This window comes from Falco rusticolus, chromosome 10 (genome assembly GCF_015220075.1).
Source record: "Falco rusticolus isolate bFalRus1 chromosome 10, bFalRus1.pri, whole genome shotgun sequence".
NCBI lineage: Eukaryota > Metazoa > Chordata > Aves > Falconiformes > Falconidae > Falco > Falco rusticolus.
In genome coordinates, this window is record NC_051196.1 from 35,694,815 (window position 1) to 35,712,854 (window position 18,040).

At 60.2% G+C, this 18,040-nt stretch overlaps 2 protein-coding genes across 3 annotated transcripts in view; both read right to left on the reverse strand.

Moving 5' to 3' along the window:
* The window catches only part of NECAB3 (N-terminal EF-hand calcium binding protein 3), a 25,285-nt gene extending 21,261 nt beyond the window's left edge, over positions 1-4,024 (reverse strand). Inside the window, exon 1 of one of the 2 annotated variants that reach the window (XM_037401934.1) lies at positions 3,793-3,994. In XM_037401934.1, the coding sequence (XP_037257831.1) occupies positions 3,793-3,885 (93 nt within the window). In that variant the 5' untranslated portion in view covers positions 3,886-3,994. Of the gene's footprint in view, positions 1-3,792 lie in introns of both variants that reach the window. The other variant, XM_037401935.1, reaches the window with a different exon arrangement.
* A 4,688-nt stretch (positions 4,025-8,712) lies between these two features.
* E2F1 (E2F transcription factor 1) lies at positions 8,713-13,256 on the reverse strand. The gene is made up of 7 exons (XM_037401506.1): positions 13,047-13,256; positions 12,300-12,390; positions 11,483-11,702; positions 10,866-11,018; positions 10,595-10,709; positions 10,278-10,482; positions 8,713-10,021 (listed from the first exon to the last, which is right to left on the reverse strand). The coding sequence occupies exons 1-7, from the start codon at positions 13,239-13,241 to the stop codon at positions 9,771-9,773; spliced, it is 1,230 nt and encodes a 409-aa protein (XP_037257403.1). The 5' UTR covers positions 13,242-13,256; the 3' UTR covers positions 8,713-9,770.
* Between the last annotated feature and the right edge of the window lie 4,784 nt (positions 13,257-18,040).

An 18,040-nucleotide genomic window follows, 5' to 3' on the forward strand; every position in this document is an offset into this window, starting at 1 on the left:
CCTGAGGAAGCCACTGGCTTACCACTGGGCAGAGGCTTTTCTGATGCTGGTCCCAGCAGGGAGCTCCCAGGCGCTTCCTCACAACTGAAACCAGGAGCAGGGACATCTCCTCAGAGGATTCTCTTCTAAGAAAGGCAAGCTCCTCCTGACTGGGAGCTGCTGCAGGGAATGGAGGCTGCCCTGAGCCGACCAGTGTTAGGTAACTGTCCCTCCAGGACGTGGGCTTCCAGCCGCTCAGGCTGCTTCCCTTGCAGGAAAGCAGGGCAGGCACTCTCTGACGCCCCACGGGACTCGCTGCACGAGCTCTGGAGCTTTACCTTGACCAGCTGAGACAGGAACCTGCAGTTCCCACACACTGAGGATTTCTCTGGGTTTTAAAGCAAAAAACTTTCTCCAGGCTAAAGGGTTCACTTGCCGGTCAGGGGTCTCACAGCTGCGGGGTTACACATGCCAGGGCTCCCCGGCTGCAGGGGCAGCTCTGCCTGCAGGCAGGGGCAGCACCAGTGCGTCCCACATGCCTGTGCCACTCTGCCACCTCCCAACCTCGGGCATGCCACCTTCTGTCCAGGCAAAAGCTTAATCCTACAGAGCTCCATCATCCTAGGGACACATGGCTCACACAACAACATCTCTATGAGTCCAAATGTCACCAAGGCCAGCTAGCTCATCCCAAAGACAGCCAAGTGTCACCCAGGCACTTAAACGCAGGTTCAAGTGAATCCAAACATTTCCCACTCACAGGCTGGCCTTGCTCAGCAGGGTCCATCTGTGGGCTAAGAGGGAAAGCACAGTTCTGGGGGGGATCTCACGGGGCTGAGAAGGTCTTTAACCCAAGGTGAGCCCATCCTGGATTCAGCATGAAGCTCAGCAAACAGCTGATGTTTCTCCCTTGCACATGGGATCCTCCGCTCCAGCAGTGCGTTAGAAAAGCACTGCCAGCGCACATGACAGCTGCCTGAAGCTCAAAATAAACAAACGTGGCACAAGTAGTGGAGCTGCAAGAGCCCTGCAAGGCAATGCCACATCTGCTCCACATCCCCCAAGGATGGCGGGGCTCCTTGCCCCTTCCAGCGAGACCATCCTCAGCCAACCCCGGCTGCAGAGGGGTGCCTTGGTGAGCACTGCATGCACCAGAAAACACTGATGATCCTACCTATGCATGAGGTAGGATCCGACTCCAGCCACACAAAAACAGCACAGAGCCACTTCCACACTCCTAGGGGTGATCCCTGCCCCCACCCCCGTGCAGGGCACAGGCACATGCATGGCAATGGCAGGTAAGGGCTGCTCTCCAGGCAGAGCCCTGTGTGATGAGGACAGCAGCCCTAGGACAAAGACAAGGAAAAGCAATGCAAAGCCAGGCTGGGAATGGGATCAGGTCTGCACTGGCTGCTGGAGAGGCCCTACAGGCAATCCCCAGCTTACACTCAGGGGGCTGGCAGTCTCAGAAACACAGGGACACTGCCTCAAACCTGAGACACTTACCTCAGCCTCCAGCTCCTGGGCTTGTGTCCAAGCAGCTGCAGCCCTGCTCAGTGCCTGCAGCAGTGGACACACTGGGACTGATGGAAGAAGCACTGAACTGGCATTTATTTGAAGGCTGAACCTCCACACACATCTCAGGAAGGCAGGAGCATGGGGACGTTATAGGGCTTCTCCCTGCCTGCAGGGCTGGAAGCAGCCACAGCTGCTGGACACACAGCTAGGGACACGCTGGCTGCTGGGGAGGGGACAGCTGCCCTGGGGACACTGTGCTCATTGACCCACTGCAGACTTAATGCAGGCTGCATGCAGCGAGCAGCCAGTGATAAAAGGTGGGATGTCCAAGAGGCTTTTCTGAACCTTTCATACATGGAGAGGGGAGTAAGCAAGCCCTGAGCACCAGCCTGGGGGATGAATCTCCCAGAGGCTTGAGATGTCTGCACAGAGAAACAACTGCGATGGCAGCACTGCAGTTCATGCCGTGCCTGCAGCGAAGCGTCTCAGGCAAAGCCCTCCTCCTCCTCACCTCTCCTGAAGGCAGGCAATCTGCAGGCAGGGAGATGGCAGTTCCAGTCCCAGAAGAAGCAGCAGCTGCCACCCGGGGTCTGTGGCGGGCAGCCCTGCCTTCCCACTGCCCGAGGGGCAGGCTAGGATCCTGCCCTGCTGCGGCAGGGTGGCAGCTTGCCTTGACAAGCCTGGGAGGGCAGCTGGAGACCAGCCAACTACCCAGCCCCAAACCCAGAGATATTAAACTCACCCTGCCAAGCTCCAGAGCTGAGACAGGAGCAAAGGGAACCACAGGGAAGAGGAAGGGAAGCCACCAGGAACCAGAAAGCAGCCACTAGTGCTGTTAACACTTCCTATTTTAATTGCTTTAACGACGCCCTGAGGGGTCGATGTGGGACTCAGCAAGTGCCTGAAGGAGCTGAGCTGGAATACAGCTGCCACCACCAACCCCCTCCAGCCCATCTTCCATCAGCCAAGTAATTAGTGCAGTTAATGATGCTGGCTGGAGAGCCCTGCAGTCTGAAATGCCCCCACGGCAGGAGAGAGACCCTGACCCCCAGCTGGAAGCAGTAAGCACCAGTGCAGCCGAGGGAGCCACACTTTCCAGCTGCTCCCTAGTAATGACAGGAGGTCTCCTAGATGGAGGACTGGACCAGGCATGGCATTCACCTTCCCAAAGTGCTGCCCAAGATCTCCTGCTCCCCTCTCCCAGGATGAAAGGGGACAATGCGGGGTGGCACCACCTGGACTAGCACAGGACAGAGATGACAGCTGGCACCACCCTGGGCTGCCCAGGTGCTGGGTACCAAACCAACCCTTGCTCTTAACCCCTGCTTTGCTTTCCTCTCCCCTATCCCTGCAGCAGGGCAGGGGCAGCAGCTCTGCTCACACTTTGCCTTGGCTCCACAGGGTGCCTCAGAGCCCAGCGGTGCCAGACACAAGGGAATGCAAGGGCTGGCAGCCTACCAGGGAGATTCAGGTGCTGCCCACCTGACTCAGGCACCCTGCAGCTCATAAAAGACAGCCAGGAGCAGAACTGAGCCCCTCTGACATGCTCCAGCAGGGGAGGTGGGCTTTGACCCAGGCTGTGCCACTTACCTAGGAGATGGCCAGCCATGCAGCCACCCGCCCACCCTGCTGGGTGCCACAGAGGCCCTGCCTCCCCCTGAGCCCCAGCCCCAGCGCGTACAGCTGTCTCTCGACAGGGGCACCCTCGCCATGGGGCTCGAGGGGACGCAGTGTGATGGGAGGCACTGTGCCAGGGCCCATCTTGTGAAAATGAAGATGGCCACTACCCACATCTTCAACTCCCCCAGGCCACCCACAGCCGGCGAGATGCCCAGCCGACCTCCAACCTGTGCAAAAAGCATCCTCCTTCCACAGCTCAGAGCACGTTAGGAGTGGGCAGGGATGGGGGCTGCGGTGGGCAATGGACACGCTCTGCCTGTGGGATCCCACGGCTTTTAGCAGCTAACACGGTACCTTCTGCAGCCTGCCTGCCACACACGGAGCTCCCGCTCCGGCAGTCACGACAACCAGCTCTCGATAAGGAGTGGGCTATTTCTGGCCGCTCAGAGGCTCATAATTCAGACACTGAGTATTATTTAAGACATCACGACCCACGCCTTGATTCACAGCTCAGGCCTGGAGCACCAGCAGGGCCCACTCCCGCATCCCTGGGGCTCGGCTCCTCAGCCGGGGCAGGCGGGCAGGGCGCTCACCCCGCCGCCCACACACACAGCCCCACCACGGCTCCCGGGCTGGGGCCGGGACCTCGCCGGGGGCCCGCCCCGCGGTACTCACGTCGTGGAAGATAGGGAGCGGCTGGCGGCGGGGCGTAGGGCCGCGGTCGGCGGACAGCAGGCAGACAGCCAGCAGCTCGGCACATGCCATCATGGCCCGGCCGGGCGCGGTGCCGTAGGGCGCGGTGCCGTAAGGAGCGCGGCGCGGCGCGGTGCGGTGCGGTGCCGTAAGGAGCGCGGCGCGGTGCGGTGCGGTGCCGTAAGGAGCGCGGCGCGGAACCGGACTCAACCGAGCGGCTCCGCAGCCGCCAGGCAACTTTGCCTCCGCTAAGGGCCCGCCCCCGCGGCGCTTCGGTTGGTCGCGGCCGGTGATTGGCATCTCAACGCCGTGCTCGTTATTGGCGGAGGGAAAAAGGGCGGGGCGATGGCGCTCGGTGGCGGGGGCTGTCGCTGGTGTCTGGGCTCCTCAGGGCCTGGGGGTCTCCCGGGCCAGTCCTAGTTGCCTCCGAGGCAGCCCACGGTGGTCCCGGTGCGGCCAGTTGATCCCAGTTTGGCTACAGATGGTCCCAGTGTGGTCACTGTTGGCCCCAGGGTAGCCCGGGTTGTCCCACTTTGGCCATGGGTGGTCTCCGTGTGATTGCAGTTGGCCCCATGGTAGCCTTTGTTGGCCCAGTTGATCCCAGTGTGGCCATGAGTGGCCTTAGTATGGTCGCTGTTGACCTTCTGGTTGGCCCAGTATGTCCCAGCGTGGCCATGAGTGGTCTCAGCATGGTTGTAGTTGACCCTGGGGTAGCCCTGGTTGCCCCAGTTGGCCCTGAAGCAACCCCAGTTTGGCCATGGGTGGTCCCCTGCCACCCAGGCTGGTTTCAAATGACTTCCCAGCGGTGCCAGCTCTATGCCCATGGCGCCGGGCAGCCTTTGCTCAGTGCTGCTGCCCCCCAGTGCTGCATGCCGAGCACGAGGGGGCTGTACTGCCAGCGCTGGGCCCCCAGTGCATCCAGCAGCTGTAAAACCCCCTTCCCACCCCACATGGGGGGCTGCGGAGTGGGGGTGGGCTGGCTGGGGGGGGAGGCAGGAGCTGCCTCCATCCCTGCCCCACACAGGCACCCAGAGGCCTGTCTCCATGGGGAGGAATAGGAGGGACACCCAGGCCTGTACCCCAGCCTGTCCTCAAAGGTTTTCACAGAGAAGAAACAGATAATTAGATAAATAAGCTAGATAAAGCCGTGCCTGGGCAAAGCTGCTCACTGCTCCTGGGGTACATGCGGTATGGTGACTTCTTGGGGTGGTGGGATTCTTCCCACCCCTCTTGGAGCATCTGGAGATTTTACTTACAGAAAGGGGCACACGCGCCAGTTTTGCTGGGATGCAAAATCCCGGCCAGGCTTGCCTCCCCCTGTACCACCTCTCCCTTCACAGCCCTCCCGTGGCCGCCCGTTCGGCTGAGCTCGGCTTCCCTCAGCCCAGCTCTCGCACCCAGGGGGCATCCCCAGCCCAGCGCGCCCCAGCCATGGCCCAGCCACGGCACGTGTAGCTTTCACCGTCCTCCTCCCCCGGGGACAGCCGGCTGCCAGCTCAGCCCGGAGCAGTTGCAAGGATGCATCACAGTTATTTTTACCAACTCCCGGGTGTTTTGGGTGTGTGCATTGGAAAAGAGGCAGAAAAAGTGCACCTGGGACCTGGCAGGGGTATCCGAGGGCTCTGGGGTACACGTGTGCCCGGCCCACGTGGCACGGGGCTGTCCCCTGCCCCCAGGGGAGGCAGAAGGAGGTCCAAGAGCTGGAGCTGTTGAGCACAGCCATCATCAAATCAGACTAAAATGGAGGCAGGTCCTAGAGAAACGTTCAGAGGAGGGCCTGTGGCAGTGGGGACTGAGGATCACCTTGCCAGGGAGCATGGGAAGGGGCTTGGGTGGTGGCAGGGCTCTGTGCTGGATCAAAGCAAAGCCTGGGGGGGGGGGGCTTTCCACACTCCTGTGCTGCTAAAATCCACACTGGGTCAGTACTGGGATGCCTGGGGTCAGCATGCGTTTCAGCATGGGAAGGAGCAGCAGGAAAGTGAGGGTGAAGTCCAGGGCAAAACTGCTGGCAGCAGGAGGCAGTGGGTGCCCCCATCTCCTTCCATGGGTGCTTCCAAAGTGCACCCCAAGAGCCACTGGCAGGGTAGGGCGGCACAGCCGTGGGTGGGATACCAGGGCTCTGCCCTGCTCCCCTGGTTGGGGGGGGGCACAGGACTACAACTGGGCATGAATGAAACCGAAGCACTCACTTACTGGGGTTTCATGAAACAGGATGCTGCGCTTCACCTCCATGGGTTTCTCCCTTGTGGAAGAAACTTGAGCAGGTTTTGGAAGCGGAAATATTGAAGCATGGGGTGGGATGCAAAAGCAAGGCAGGCAGCACTGGCAGGGGCACAGCATCCCAGGCCAGACGTACCACAGGAGCCTATAGAGACCCCAAAACCTGCCTGGACTTTCCAAGGGGATTAGATTAAAGGTATAAATTCTGGCAAACTTCATGCTGTGTCAGCATCTAACGCTGATCCCCTCTGCCAGCCACAGCCTGTCCCAGAGCTCACCCCACTGCTGGGCTCTCTTGACTCCTTCGAGTCCAAACCTTGCAGCGTGGGGACAGGAGACCCCATGGCTGCCTGGGCTCAGCACCATGTCCACATCCGCCCGCTCATTGCAGCCTTTGCCAGTGCCAGTGCAGCCGTCACCGCAGCCTGATTGCACCCTGCACCCCAGCGCTGGAAGGGCACGGTCCCTGCAGGTGGCTGCTGGGGAGTGGGAGGTGGGAGCTAACAGGAGTCAGGGACCCATGGGGCTTGCAGGATGCATGCAGGGTGCCCATCTCTTCACCCAAAGAAGAAAAGCATTGGTGATGCAGATCGCTCAGAGAACCAGGCAGCGCTGGGGGCCGCTTCTCAAAGCCGCCATGTGCTCTACAGAATCGAGAGCCCCTGCACAAGCTATCATCAGCTCTTGCTCCAGCGACTCGAAATAGCAGGAGGGAAGCCCTTCAGCTGCATCGTGAATCATCCCTGGGAGGCAGAGTGGTTATTTTTACGGTGCTCTGCCTTGCGTGGAGCTGCCAACACGTTCCCCCAGAGATGGGCTGCACTGCCGCAGCAGGGGACAAGGTGCTGCCCCTGCCCAGGGGGCTGCTTTCATGGGGATGGGGATTCCCAAGGGCCCATCATCCTATGGGGCTCCCTATTAGGGGAATGTGATGGCGAATGCCATCAGAGAGGTTTGCCTGTGCTCGGGGGAAAAGGGAAAATCTGTGCTGCTACTGGGGGTTAGCTCGCTTGGGGGGACAGCCCTGCAGAGCTCAGGACGTTGGCACGAGCCCTCTCCCTGCTCCCTGCGCCTGCTGGCTCCCATGAAAGCCAGTGGCCACCTCCCCCTCTCCAGGGTCTCACCGCCTTGGGCAGCATTGCACACCATCACCCTCCACCAAAACGAAACTAAAAGGGGGAGAGGATGTACTGGCATACGGCTGGGCTGGGCACCCTGCTGTAAATTATAAAAGCTTCAACACCTCTGTCACCTCAGGTGACAAACATTGATCTTTTAAAGGAGGCAGCAGGCAGGGGACCGGGGGCCATGCCCACCCACCCTGGTCTCCCATCCTCTTCTCCCTGGCTCTGTGGGGCAGAAGCCCCAAGGACCAGAGCAGCAGGGAGCTTTTTCAGTTTGTCTGAAAAATTAAATGGGGTGACAGTGTGACAGCAAGCCACTGGCTCATCCCACTCAAACACAGGGGACAGACAGGCTGCGTGTGCCACTGGGTTTTGGGACGGTCAGTCCCAGGGGGCTGCAGGGAGGGGAGCGGGGACTTGGCACCACAGACAGGGCTGAGCCGTGGGGTTTGCCACCCTACACTGGCACACCGCTATCCACGCGTGTCCTGCAGTAAGAACAAGCCTGTGACAGCACAACGAGCTGGGGAACCGTGCTCGGCTGTGGAGATGGAGGCATGAGGATGGAGGCAGGAGGCTAGGCAGCAGTGATGGGCTCACTGTCCACCCCAGCAGATGCCAGCAGCCAGAACCCCAGCTCCTGTTCCCTAAAAAAGCTGGCGCAGGAGCAACATGATGGAGGGTGAAATATTTATCAGGCTGTTTAAAGAAGAATCAGGCAGGCAGCTGGGCAGAGGAGGGGAGGGAAGCACACAGACACGGGAAGTGGCATGTCCCCACCTGCCACTGGGGTGGGGGCATGGCCCCACTCCAGGTGGCCAGGGGACCCCCACAGTCTTCAAGCAGCCCTCCTGGAGCGTTCCCGATGTTCCTCACTCCCCAGGAAGGGGACAGTGTGCCACAGAGCAGGTTGAGGCTTTCAGGGTCAGCCAGCTCGTCCCCAGCTCACCTAGACACAGGGACCTCCAACTCTGGGCCACAAGCTGGTGCCAGCAGCTGCCTTCAGGCAGGACCAATGTGCTGGGACAAACAAGGAAGCTGGGAAGTCCCTGGGAGCCTGCTGGTGCTGTGGCTGCACGGGCTGGTTTCACATCGGCCCCATTCTGCCTTCCTCCTCCCTGCACAGCAGCTGCAGCTGTGGGTGCCCCCGTGCAAACGCTGCCCCAAAACAGGGGGGAAGGCAGGGGAGGGGGCCAGGCAGGAGAGTTGCTGAGTGGGGGCAGGGGCTGCTGGAGAACGTGGTTACCAAAAGGAGAAGCGATCTCCATCCAGACCCATGGCCCTGTCCACAGGGGCACAGACTTTTCAGAGGAGCAGAGGGTGGCAGGACCAGGCCCAGCTCCCATCCCACACCTTGGAGAGTGTGGAGCTGCAGGGGAGAAAAAAAACCAACCCAGGGACCAAAGCCCTTCCCGCACCCCCAGGCAATGACACACCTGCTGTGCATTTCAAGCTCAAAATGGACCCCCCCCCGTCCAAATAACCCAAACCCCCTTGGTTTCACAGGTTGAGGTCCCCACCACCCCAGTGTCCCCCAGTACGCAGCCCTGCACTGATGGCCAGAGTCAGTAGAAACCTTTATTAAACACGAAGCTCAGAGGAACACAAGCTTGTTAAAAGGCAGTAAAAGTGAAAGTGCGTCTCCAGCCTGGCCCCAGGGAGCCCTGGGAGCCCCCCCCCCCCCCCCCCCCCAGCCTCAGTGGGCCAGAGAGGGGGAGACAAAGCTGAAAGGCTGAATGGCTGCATGGGGAGGGGAATAAAAGCCTGGAGACAGCACTGGGACCTTGCCTGCAGAAATGCATCCCCCCCACCCCGGCCACCTCTGCACCCCCCGGCGGGGGCACGCACACACACGGTACCGGGGCCAGCAGCCCCAGCCCCGCTCCCGCAGCTACCTGCCACCACAGTGGCCTCCCTGGCAGCCCCATTGCGGCCACCAGCAAAGCCAGGACGTGCTGGTGAGCCCCTGGTGGGACCCTTTATGTCCCGCCCCACCAGCATCGTCCCCCAACTCCATCCTGCCCCCCCTGTGTCCCAGGAGAGCTCCCACATGCCATAAATAATAAATAAATACCCAACGCTCAGCTGGGCTGCGGGCAGCCCCCCACACAGAGGTTGACAGCCCTTACCCAGCACCCCCCCTGCAACTCCACCACCCCCTTCCCAACACAACAAAACCTCTTGGCACTCCCACTCTGCTGCATGGCCCACCCCCCCAAAAAAAACACCCATGGAAATTAAACGCTGTCCCCAGGGGACAATAATAAATTAACCACATCTATACACAGGACTGCTTAAAGCTCTGTAACGGGCACCTGGGGGGGAGCGGCTCTAACCTGGGCAGCCCCCTCCCCGATCAAGGCCCTGCAGGGGGTCCCTTGAGATAGGACCACCACCTTAGCATCCCCTTTGTGAGGCTGGAGCTGGGGATGCTGCCGTCCCCCACCCGGGCTGGGGGGGCTGGAGGCGTAAGAAGAAAATATTGCAAAAAGGGATGGGGAGAAGAGCTGCGGGTGGTGCAGCAGGAGGGGCTGCCTGCCCTGCCCGCGAGGGCAGGAGCCCAGGGGTGCCCCCACTCCCGCCTGGCAGCTCCCCTGCGAGCACCCAGGCAGAGCCTCAGAAGTCCAAGGGCGTGAAGTCCCCAAAGTCGCAGTCAAAAAGCTCACTGATGCCCTCACCCTCCTCCAGGCCAAAGTGGTAGTCCTGTGCCTGTGGCGGTGACAGGTTGATGAACTCGTCCGCCAGAAAACCTGAAAAATCCTCCCTGCTCTGCTCCAGGAGGGCGTCCATGGAGGCCAGCGGTGAAAGGCTCACCTCCTCTGCTGGGCACTTGCTGGGCAGTGTGCTCGTCCCCGGCAGCAGTGTTTCTGTGGGGATGGGAAGCAGCTATAAATCCAATACTTGCCAAAAAACCCAAAAAAGCAGGCTTTGGCTACGCAGAACCTGCCTTCCCACCTCCGTCTTGCTGAGGTGCCCAAGCAACACCCTAGCACCTTGCTCGTGCCAACAGCAGAGGAGCTCACGGCTGCAAACACAGCAAGAGCCCCCCACGGCAGAGCCACTGTACCATCACCTCCATCCCCAGTCCCCAGCTCCTTGCTGCCCCCAGCCCCAGCTGCCCACCTTGCTCTCCAGGCAGCAGCGGCATGTTCACATCCTGGGCGGAATGCAGGAGCGGGGAGGCTCTGGGCTGTGAATGGCTGGGAGACGACTCCTCTGCAGGGGCTTTGAAGGGGCTCTTGACAGGGCTACAGACCCCCGAGCTGTCCTCAGGGCAGAGGAAGACATCGATGGGGCCCTGAGTGCTTCGCACAGACACCTGGAAAGCCTAGGGAAAGGAGAGGAGTGAGATGAGGAGGCAGAAGGATGCCCAGGGAGCCTGAGCTGGGCTTTGCTGCAGGCTGTGCAGACATGGGGAGCAGAGGGTGGCCCCAGCTCACCTCCGTCGGGTCGGAGACCTGCAGCTGAGTCTCCGGGGGGGCTTTGATAACCATCACCATCTGCTCCGAGGGGTCCACAATGCTGCGGAGATCCTGGCAGGTCACATAGGCTGCGGTGTGGTGGGTCAAGGAACAGACAAGGGGATGGTTTCATGCAGCAGCAGGGTGGGCTGTGAAACACCCTGCCTGCAATGTGGTCAGGCTCACCCTGGGGCTCGACCGTGTGGTCCCCCCCCAGCCAGCCCCATCCCAGCCCCACACCAAAGGATATTGCTGGTTGGCAGGGTCCTCAGTAAGCAGGCGCAGCTGCACTGTGCACGTCTGGATGAGGTCATCCAGCTGCCGCTCGGCCGCCTGCAGCTCCCGCAGCTCCTTCTCCAGCAGCCGGTGCCGGCCAGGGGCCCCCACAGTGGCCTGGCTACCCCTAGGGAGCACCGTGGCCATCAGGAGCCAAACTCCATCGCTCCTTCTGCCCCACACCATGACTGTCCCCATGCACTGTCCCTGCCTGTGCCAGGCTAAATCCCACCCCATACCCAGGGAATCACCCTTGTATGGATTTCCCAAGTAGGGCACAGCCCTGCGGTCCCTCCCTGAGCCTGGATGTAGCCCTCCATTGTCCAGACTGGCTTGGAGAGCCCAAGGGGGACTTGCAGCCAACAGAAATACCAACACTACTCAGGAGCCACCTGCAATTGAGCACAACCCTTGTCCAGGGTTGTGGACCACATGAAGGGGGAGCCATCACTCAACCCCTGAGCAGATGCTCCAGTGACACCACTCTGAGCTTCTCCATCCCAGCAAGACCCTGCTTCACCCTGAGCCTGGCCCTCTCCCATCCCAGGGGACAGGCAGGCACAGCCCCACAAGCCCAGCCCATGGACGTACAGCCACTGGATGTTGTTCTTGGACTTCTTGGTGATGAGCTGGATGCCCTCCAAGACGTTGGTGATGTCGTAGATGCGCCTCTTCTGCACTTTCAGGACCTCGGCTGCCCAGTTGAGGTCCACCACACCATCAGGCGACTGGCTCAACAGCTCCAGGAAGCGCTTGGTGGTAAGGTTCAGTGAGGTTTCGTAGCGAGACTTCTCCCCAGGAGACTTTACCCCTGCCAGCCACCAAAGACAAGTGCAATTTACCCACAAGAGGAACCCAGTGCTGGAGCTGAGAGGTCCCAAAACACCCTGCCACACTTGCAGATGGCTCATGGACTGGCACCCCAAAACCCATCTGCTCTCTCAGGGCAACAAGGTGAGCTCCCCACATCCTCCACAGGAAGGATGCCGCAGGACCTGGCAGGCTCCAACACCCATGCTCAGTTGTGACTGCAAGCTCGATTGTGACACCCAGGTTCCATACAGGGCTCAGCGGGGAGGTGATGGAGGTCCAACCTGGGATGCTATACTGACACCATGCCAGCTGCTGCAGCTCCATCCCGTGGGAAGGGATGGAGCCAGTGTGGTGCCCAGCAGACAGACAGGCCAACTGTGCCAACAGCCCAGGGGACAGCAGCACGGGCTGGAGAGAGCAGCCAGAAGTCCAGCCCCAGAAACAGCCTCCCCAAACCAACACTAAGGGACAAGGAGAAGCTGCCAGGGACGAGCCCGAAGGTGCAGCCCAGCCTGTGGGCAGCAGAGTGGGGCTGCCAGACCCCCTGCTCTGGGCTGGGCTGGCTGTGGGGGGCCAGGGGGAGCAGCGCTGGTACCTTTAGCAGGGTTCCTGGCCTTGCCCCGGCCCACTGGCAGGCTCTCTGCTATGTACTGGTGATCCGTCTCCAAATTCAGCTTCCTCTTCACCTGCAAGGGATGGGGCTCATCAGAAGGACAGCCCCTGCCATGGCCCCACTGCCTCCCCAGCACTGCCCACGAGGGATCCCCCCAGGGGGCACAGCACCATGGGGTACGGAAGCCCCTGCTCCTGGCAGGAACGGGTCGATGGGAGCAGCTCCCCAGCTGCCACCCAGGCCAGCGGGGACAGGGGACTGGCCCAGCCACGGGGGGGCCCTGCCACGCTGCGGGGAGCGCCCTAAAGCAGGCGTGGGCCGCAGGAAGGGGCGGCGAAGCATGGCCCAGCGCCCGGGCGTGCGGCTTCCGGAGCGGGGCTGTGCGCGGCAGGTGTGCTGCGTGGCACGGCACAGCACGGCACAGCCTAGCAGGGTACAGCAGGTCACGGCACAGCACGGTGCAGAGCAGGGAGCAGCACAGCACGGCGTGGCACAGTATATAGCCTGGCCCAGTGTACAGCGCAGCTCAGCATGGCACGGCTCGATACATATATAGCCCGGCCCTGTATTGCACGGCTCGATACACACAGCCCAGGCCGGTGTATAGCGCGGCCCTGTATTGCACGGCTCGATATATATAGCCCGGCCCCACCGGCCCCCGCAGGGTCCTCGGCTCCGCAGCCCCCGCCCCCGCGCCGCCCCCTCCCCGTCCCGCTCCCGGGGCTTTACCGGCGGGCGGCCCAGCGTAGGCCGTCTCGGCGCGGCACCGGGCCGGGCGGGCTGCGGCGTGGCGAAGAGCAGGAGGTCAGCGTCGTTGTTGCCTCCCCCCGCGGGCTCTTCAGCGGCGGAGACGATAAGGAGGTGCGGAGAGGCGCTGCCCAGCAGCGCCGCCAGCCCCGCCGCACCGCCCGCCGCCGCCGCCATGGCTCACATGGCCGCCGGGGCGGCGGGCGGTGCGCCGGGCAGGGCGCGGGCAGGAGCGCGGCCCATGCCGGGTGCGGGGGCCGCTCCGCTCCGCTGGGTTCCGCGCCCGCCGCCGTATTGTTCGGCGCGCCAGCCCCGCCGCGCCTTTGCGCGCCAAATCCTTTTTGCCGCGAAAGCGGCGCGAGCCTCCCCGCCACCCGCCCATTGGCTGCGCCCTCCGCCGGGCGCCGAGGCGGGGCAATGGAAGCATCTTCCTATTGGTTACCGCCGCCGAAACGGCGGGCGGTGCCGCTAGTTTATTGGCCCGCGGGTGGCGGCGTATGACGCTCTGACAGGCGGCCAATCGCGGGGCGGCTCGGGGACGCGGCGTGGGTGCGGAGCGCGGCGGAGAACGGGGCGGTGTGGCTGGCGGAGAGGCGGCGGTCGCTGCCGTCCTTCCCCCCCCCCCCCCCCCCGCCGCCGCCCCCGGCATTCCCTCCCCGGGTTATGCCTTGCCCACCCGTGTTTTATTATAAGCCTGGGGAAAAGCTGCCCACGCCACAGCGGCGTGCATGGACGGCTCCGGGTCTTGTCCCGGCGGGGTGACGGGCTTCCAGCTCCGGGCGGAGCTGCTATCTGGGCGGCGGAGGAGGACACAAACCCACGAGCAAAGTTCATATCCCGCCCACTCCGCCCGCCCGTGAGGCCCGGATGAGGCACTGGTAGAGAAAAGGGTGGTTATGGGGGCTGTGGGATGTCTCGGCTGAGCCCCTTCCCCTGGGGGCAATGGTAGCCCCATTCTTGTGCCCCTGGCCATGCCCCTTCCCCAGGGGGAGATGGTAACCCCAGCCTCACACCCCCAGCCTTGCCCCTTGCCCAGGGGGGCCATGGTAACCCCAGCTTTGCACCCCTGGATCAGCCCCTTGCCCAGGGGGGCCATGGTAACCCCAGCCTTGCCCAGGTTTGTAGCATCCCCTTGCCGCAGCCCTGCAGCAATGCCCTGCTTGTCAAGAACTGGTGAGCATCAAGGGGTGCTCAGCTGTGCTGGGGTGCAGCCTTCAAGTGGGAGGTCTGCTGTGCTGTGGGGCAACAGTCTGCGTCTGTATAACTGATGGAGGGATGAAGGGATGAGGCCAGGGTTGTCCCGTCTTGTTGCAAAACAGCCCTGAGACAGTGGACAAGGCTGTTGGGCAAGTTTTGAGGGTTTGGGCTCTGATACTGCTTGAGGGGTCCAGCTCACACAAAGACTGGGATGCTGCAATGTGCTCTGTCTGTTTCCTGGATGATTCATGGCATTTTGTGTTTCCAAACACGGAACAGCTGTGGATCTCTGCAGCTTCTTCAGCACTAGTTGATAACTCCTTGCAGGGCAGCACAGAGAAAAAGCTCTGCTGGAAGCAAAATCTGCACTTGACCATGCCGGCAGCTCTCTCTGGCAGTGGGACTGCACAGACAGGGGCAAGGCAGGGGCAGAGGAGATGGCAGCTGGAGCTGGGAGTGGCCCCACCACACCAAGAGAGATGATAGTCTACTCATGAGACATGGCACAGGCGGCTCCCACCATCAGCATCTCCTGCGTGCAGGATACCGATAACACTTCCACTGCATGAGAAGGCAAAATTAAAAAGGAAAAAAACCCCAAACATCCTTCTAATGACCCTCCCCCTGCATTTAAAAACTAGGCCTTTCCCAGGGCCCAGAGATGCTGAAGCTCACAGGAGCGTGGGTCTCTCCCAGGCCCCCAAACTGCTCTGAGCCAAGCCCAGGCTTTAATCCCTCTGTGCCCCCAACATCATGGCCCCGAGGGCCTCACGGTTGAGGACGGTAGCCCCCAGTCCCTTGCTGCTGCCAGGCAGGGCTGTGGGCCAGCACTGGCTCCTGCCCTGGCCCCGACCTGCCTGGGACGCAGGAGAGAGGGTGTTTTTTCCACCAGTGCGTGGGATGCAGGAGGCATTCACAGCGATGAGTTAACTCTGCTGTGAAGCAGATCCTGACACGCAGTGCCCCTGCTCTGGCCTAACAGGTTTTAGGCTTTAAAGGATTTTATGCTGGATATTTTGGCAGTGGCTGCAATTCCCCTGCAGGACAGCCAGCACGAAGCAGTGCCGTGATTTCCCCAGATCCCTACATCCTTACATATGCCAGTAACATATTGCATGTCCATGACCAATTGTATCACCTCTCCATGCCTCATTTCTTCATCAGCAAAGAGCAAATGGAAATGCTGCCTTGCTTAAAGGAAATTAATACAGTTAATTAACGCTTGGCCCTTCTAATATTCAAGGGCCCACTCTCCAGAGCCCTTGCACCGCAATATCATCATTACTGTGAAGCACACGCAACAGTTAGACCAGATGTTTGCACACAGTTAATGCTTCTTCCATCTGGGGAGTGGGGGAAAAGGCAACCCCAACAGCTGGGCTGGAGCAAATGGCTGGTGGTGCTCTCCCTGTCCCAAGGGAGCCTTGGCCGGGTGCTTCCTGGCGCAATGCACGGTTTGGGACACAGTTGCTGCACCAGCTGCTCCTGCTCCTCTCACAAAGGCTGGTTCCTCCCTCCCTTAATTCATGCGGGAGCTTATTCCAGGGGAGCAGGCTGTGCTGCACCCCCCTCTCCCCTGAGCCGCTGTGCTGCAACTTCTCTGAGGCTTTTAGTGTGGGTGGCACTGAAAAAGAGCGGTTGTGAGGACAAATGAACGGCAAATGCTGGTGGGAGAAGGAAGGGCAGGGGCTTTTCTTGCATGCATATGAGGGAAAGCAGATGAATCCTGTCTCCTGCACAGCTGTAGCCTCTTCCCAGCCACGCCAGCCCTGCTAAGGAGTGGAGACCAGCTCCCAAGATTAGCTGTCTGGCAGGTGCTGCACAAAGATAAAGTCCTGTCTCCACATCCCCACTTGGCCACAGAGAGGGTCAGGAAGGCTATTCATATGTTTTGTATCCCAGCCGGATTTACCCCACAGCAGTCACCGAGTTCGGGTGGGTTTTGGCTGCCTTGCACATCGGAACAGACTCAGGTCAGGAGGTGTCTGCTGGTCCCTGCTCCAAAGGAAAAGCACAGACTGGGGCTGTAGATGGAGCAGGAACTGGTATCAATGCTGCAAAACCATCCCCCAGCAGTGGGAGCAGGCAGGAGGAGAGCTGGCAGGATGCAAACTTGCATCCCTGTGCTCAGTTAGCCTTCCTTAGCACATAGGTGTCAGAAGCACATTTACTGTCCTTGTCATCCGTAGCGCGGTCCTGCTTTCAGCAGTTCCCATACAGGCTACGCTGAGCTGTCGCTTGGAATGACTGCATCGCGCAAAGGGAAACATGACTTCCCCCCGGGCTCTCTTGCCAATGTTCCTGTTCCCAGCACTTTGGTTCAGATGATGGCGAGCTGACAGCATGGGCTGCAAGAGGACCTGTGGAAGGGACAGGCAGCTGGGGAAAGCCCAGAGCCCCACAGTCCTGCTATCCTGACCTTACTACCCTCCACCTCTGTCACCATAGCTATCGCCTTTTTACTACGAGAACCAAAACGATTTTCCAACAGCACCAATAGATTAACTAAAGCTTGCTTGTGGCAGGAGGAGAGCACCGCTGGTTTAGGTGTCTGCTCTCAGATCCCGGTCCCAAAAGCTAGGAACTGCCTGTTCCCTTGCATCTGGTTACAGAAGACTACACCAGCACTGCTCCCAGGACAGCAGGTCAGCTGCTCTCTTCGATGCTGGACACAACAGATTCATCAGTGTTATTTCCTTTGCTCACAATGATGGCATCCATTATTCAAGCTCACATCAATCCGCAGCCTTTCAGCAGAAGTGACAGGGGCACAGAGCCTGCTCAACCCCTGCTCTGCTCTTGACAGCCAAACAGGGCAATCTTGTTCCAGCCTCTCTAAGACAGAACAGTACAAACACCAGCTTCCCACGCTGGTTGCTATAAGCCACACCGACGAGGTTCAACCTCCTTCACTCAAGGCCTGCAGAGGAATGGGGAGCCTGAAGTGTTTCCTTGCACAGCAGTATGTTGTGCAAATACCCTGGGAGTCAACGAGTGCATTTGGGAATAAGCCCTTTGATGTTGCCTTCTGTGCTTTAGCTTTTAGCTGGACTTAGCAACTCCAGCTGGTCCAAGGTTCATTTCCCAGCAGGTTCAGATCATGGTCTTTGGTACTGTCAACACAAAAGGCAGGTAAAGTGCCAGAGCAAAACCTATAGCTCACTCAGAGCTTTGCTTGGAATGGAAGAAAGGCTCAGGTACAGTATGATGCTTTGACGGGAAAAAAAAACCACTTTAAGATAGGACTGACATCAGTTTGGAGGTGTTCATTTGGCTTCTCATGGGCCCAGGCTGGACACTCCAGCATTACAGCAGCTACAAAGCAGGTTTTGCCTTACAGGTGCTCAGCACTCTCCTTGCAGAGACCTTCTTCTGCTTGGGATCAGGACCTCTCTTGCCCACCTGTGCTGTAGGGAGATCCTCACACAGGGACTGCTTTATCTCCACTGCCACAGCTGTTACCTCTACAGCATATGCTTTTTGTAGCGCTTAGCTTGGAAGAGGCAGCAAAACCATCTATATGCATACTTATTTTGTTTAGCTAATGTGCAAAGCAGTTTCAGCCTTGTGTCCAGAGCCTTGTACCTGTGCCCTGCTCTGGCAGATGGTCCTGCCACAAGCTGTCTGCCCTGAAGAGGAGTATTTGCGCAAAGACCAGGCACGTAGACTACAGTCAGGACTCCATGTGTGAGCCAGGCAATCACCAGCAGAGCTTCCTCCAGCTGACTTCTCTCTGAACACTTTGCACACTCTCTGCTATCACTCAAGTCCATTCCTGG

Excerpts from the sequence above, each read along its gene's own strand:
- E2F1 (XM_037401506.1), bottom strand. The coding sequence starts at position 13,241 with ATGGCGGCGGCGGCGGGCGGTGCGGCGGGGCTGGCGGCGCTGCTGGGC. Across the intron at positions 11,019-11,482 it reads AAGAACAACATCCAGTGGCT|GGGTAGCCAGGCCACTGTGG; the intron begins GTACGTCCATGG and ends GGTGCTCCCTAG. Across the intron at positions 10,710-10,865 it reads GAGGACCCTGCCAACCAGCA|CGCAGCCTATGTGACCTGCC; the intron begins ATATCCTTTGGT and ends GACCCACCACAC.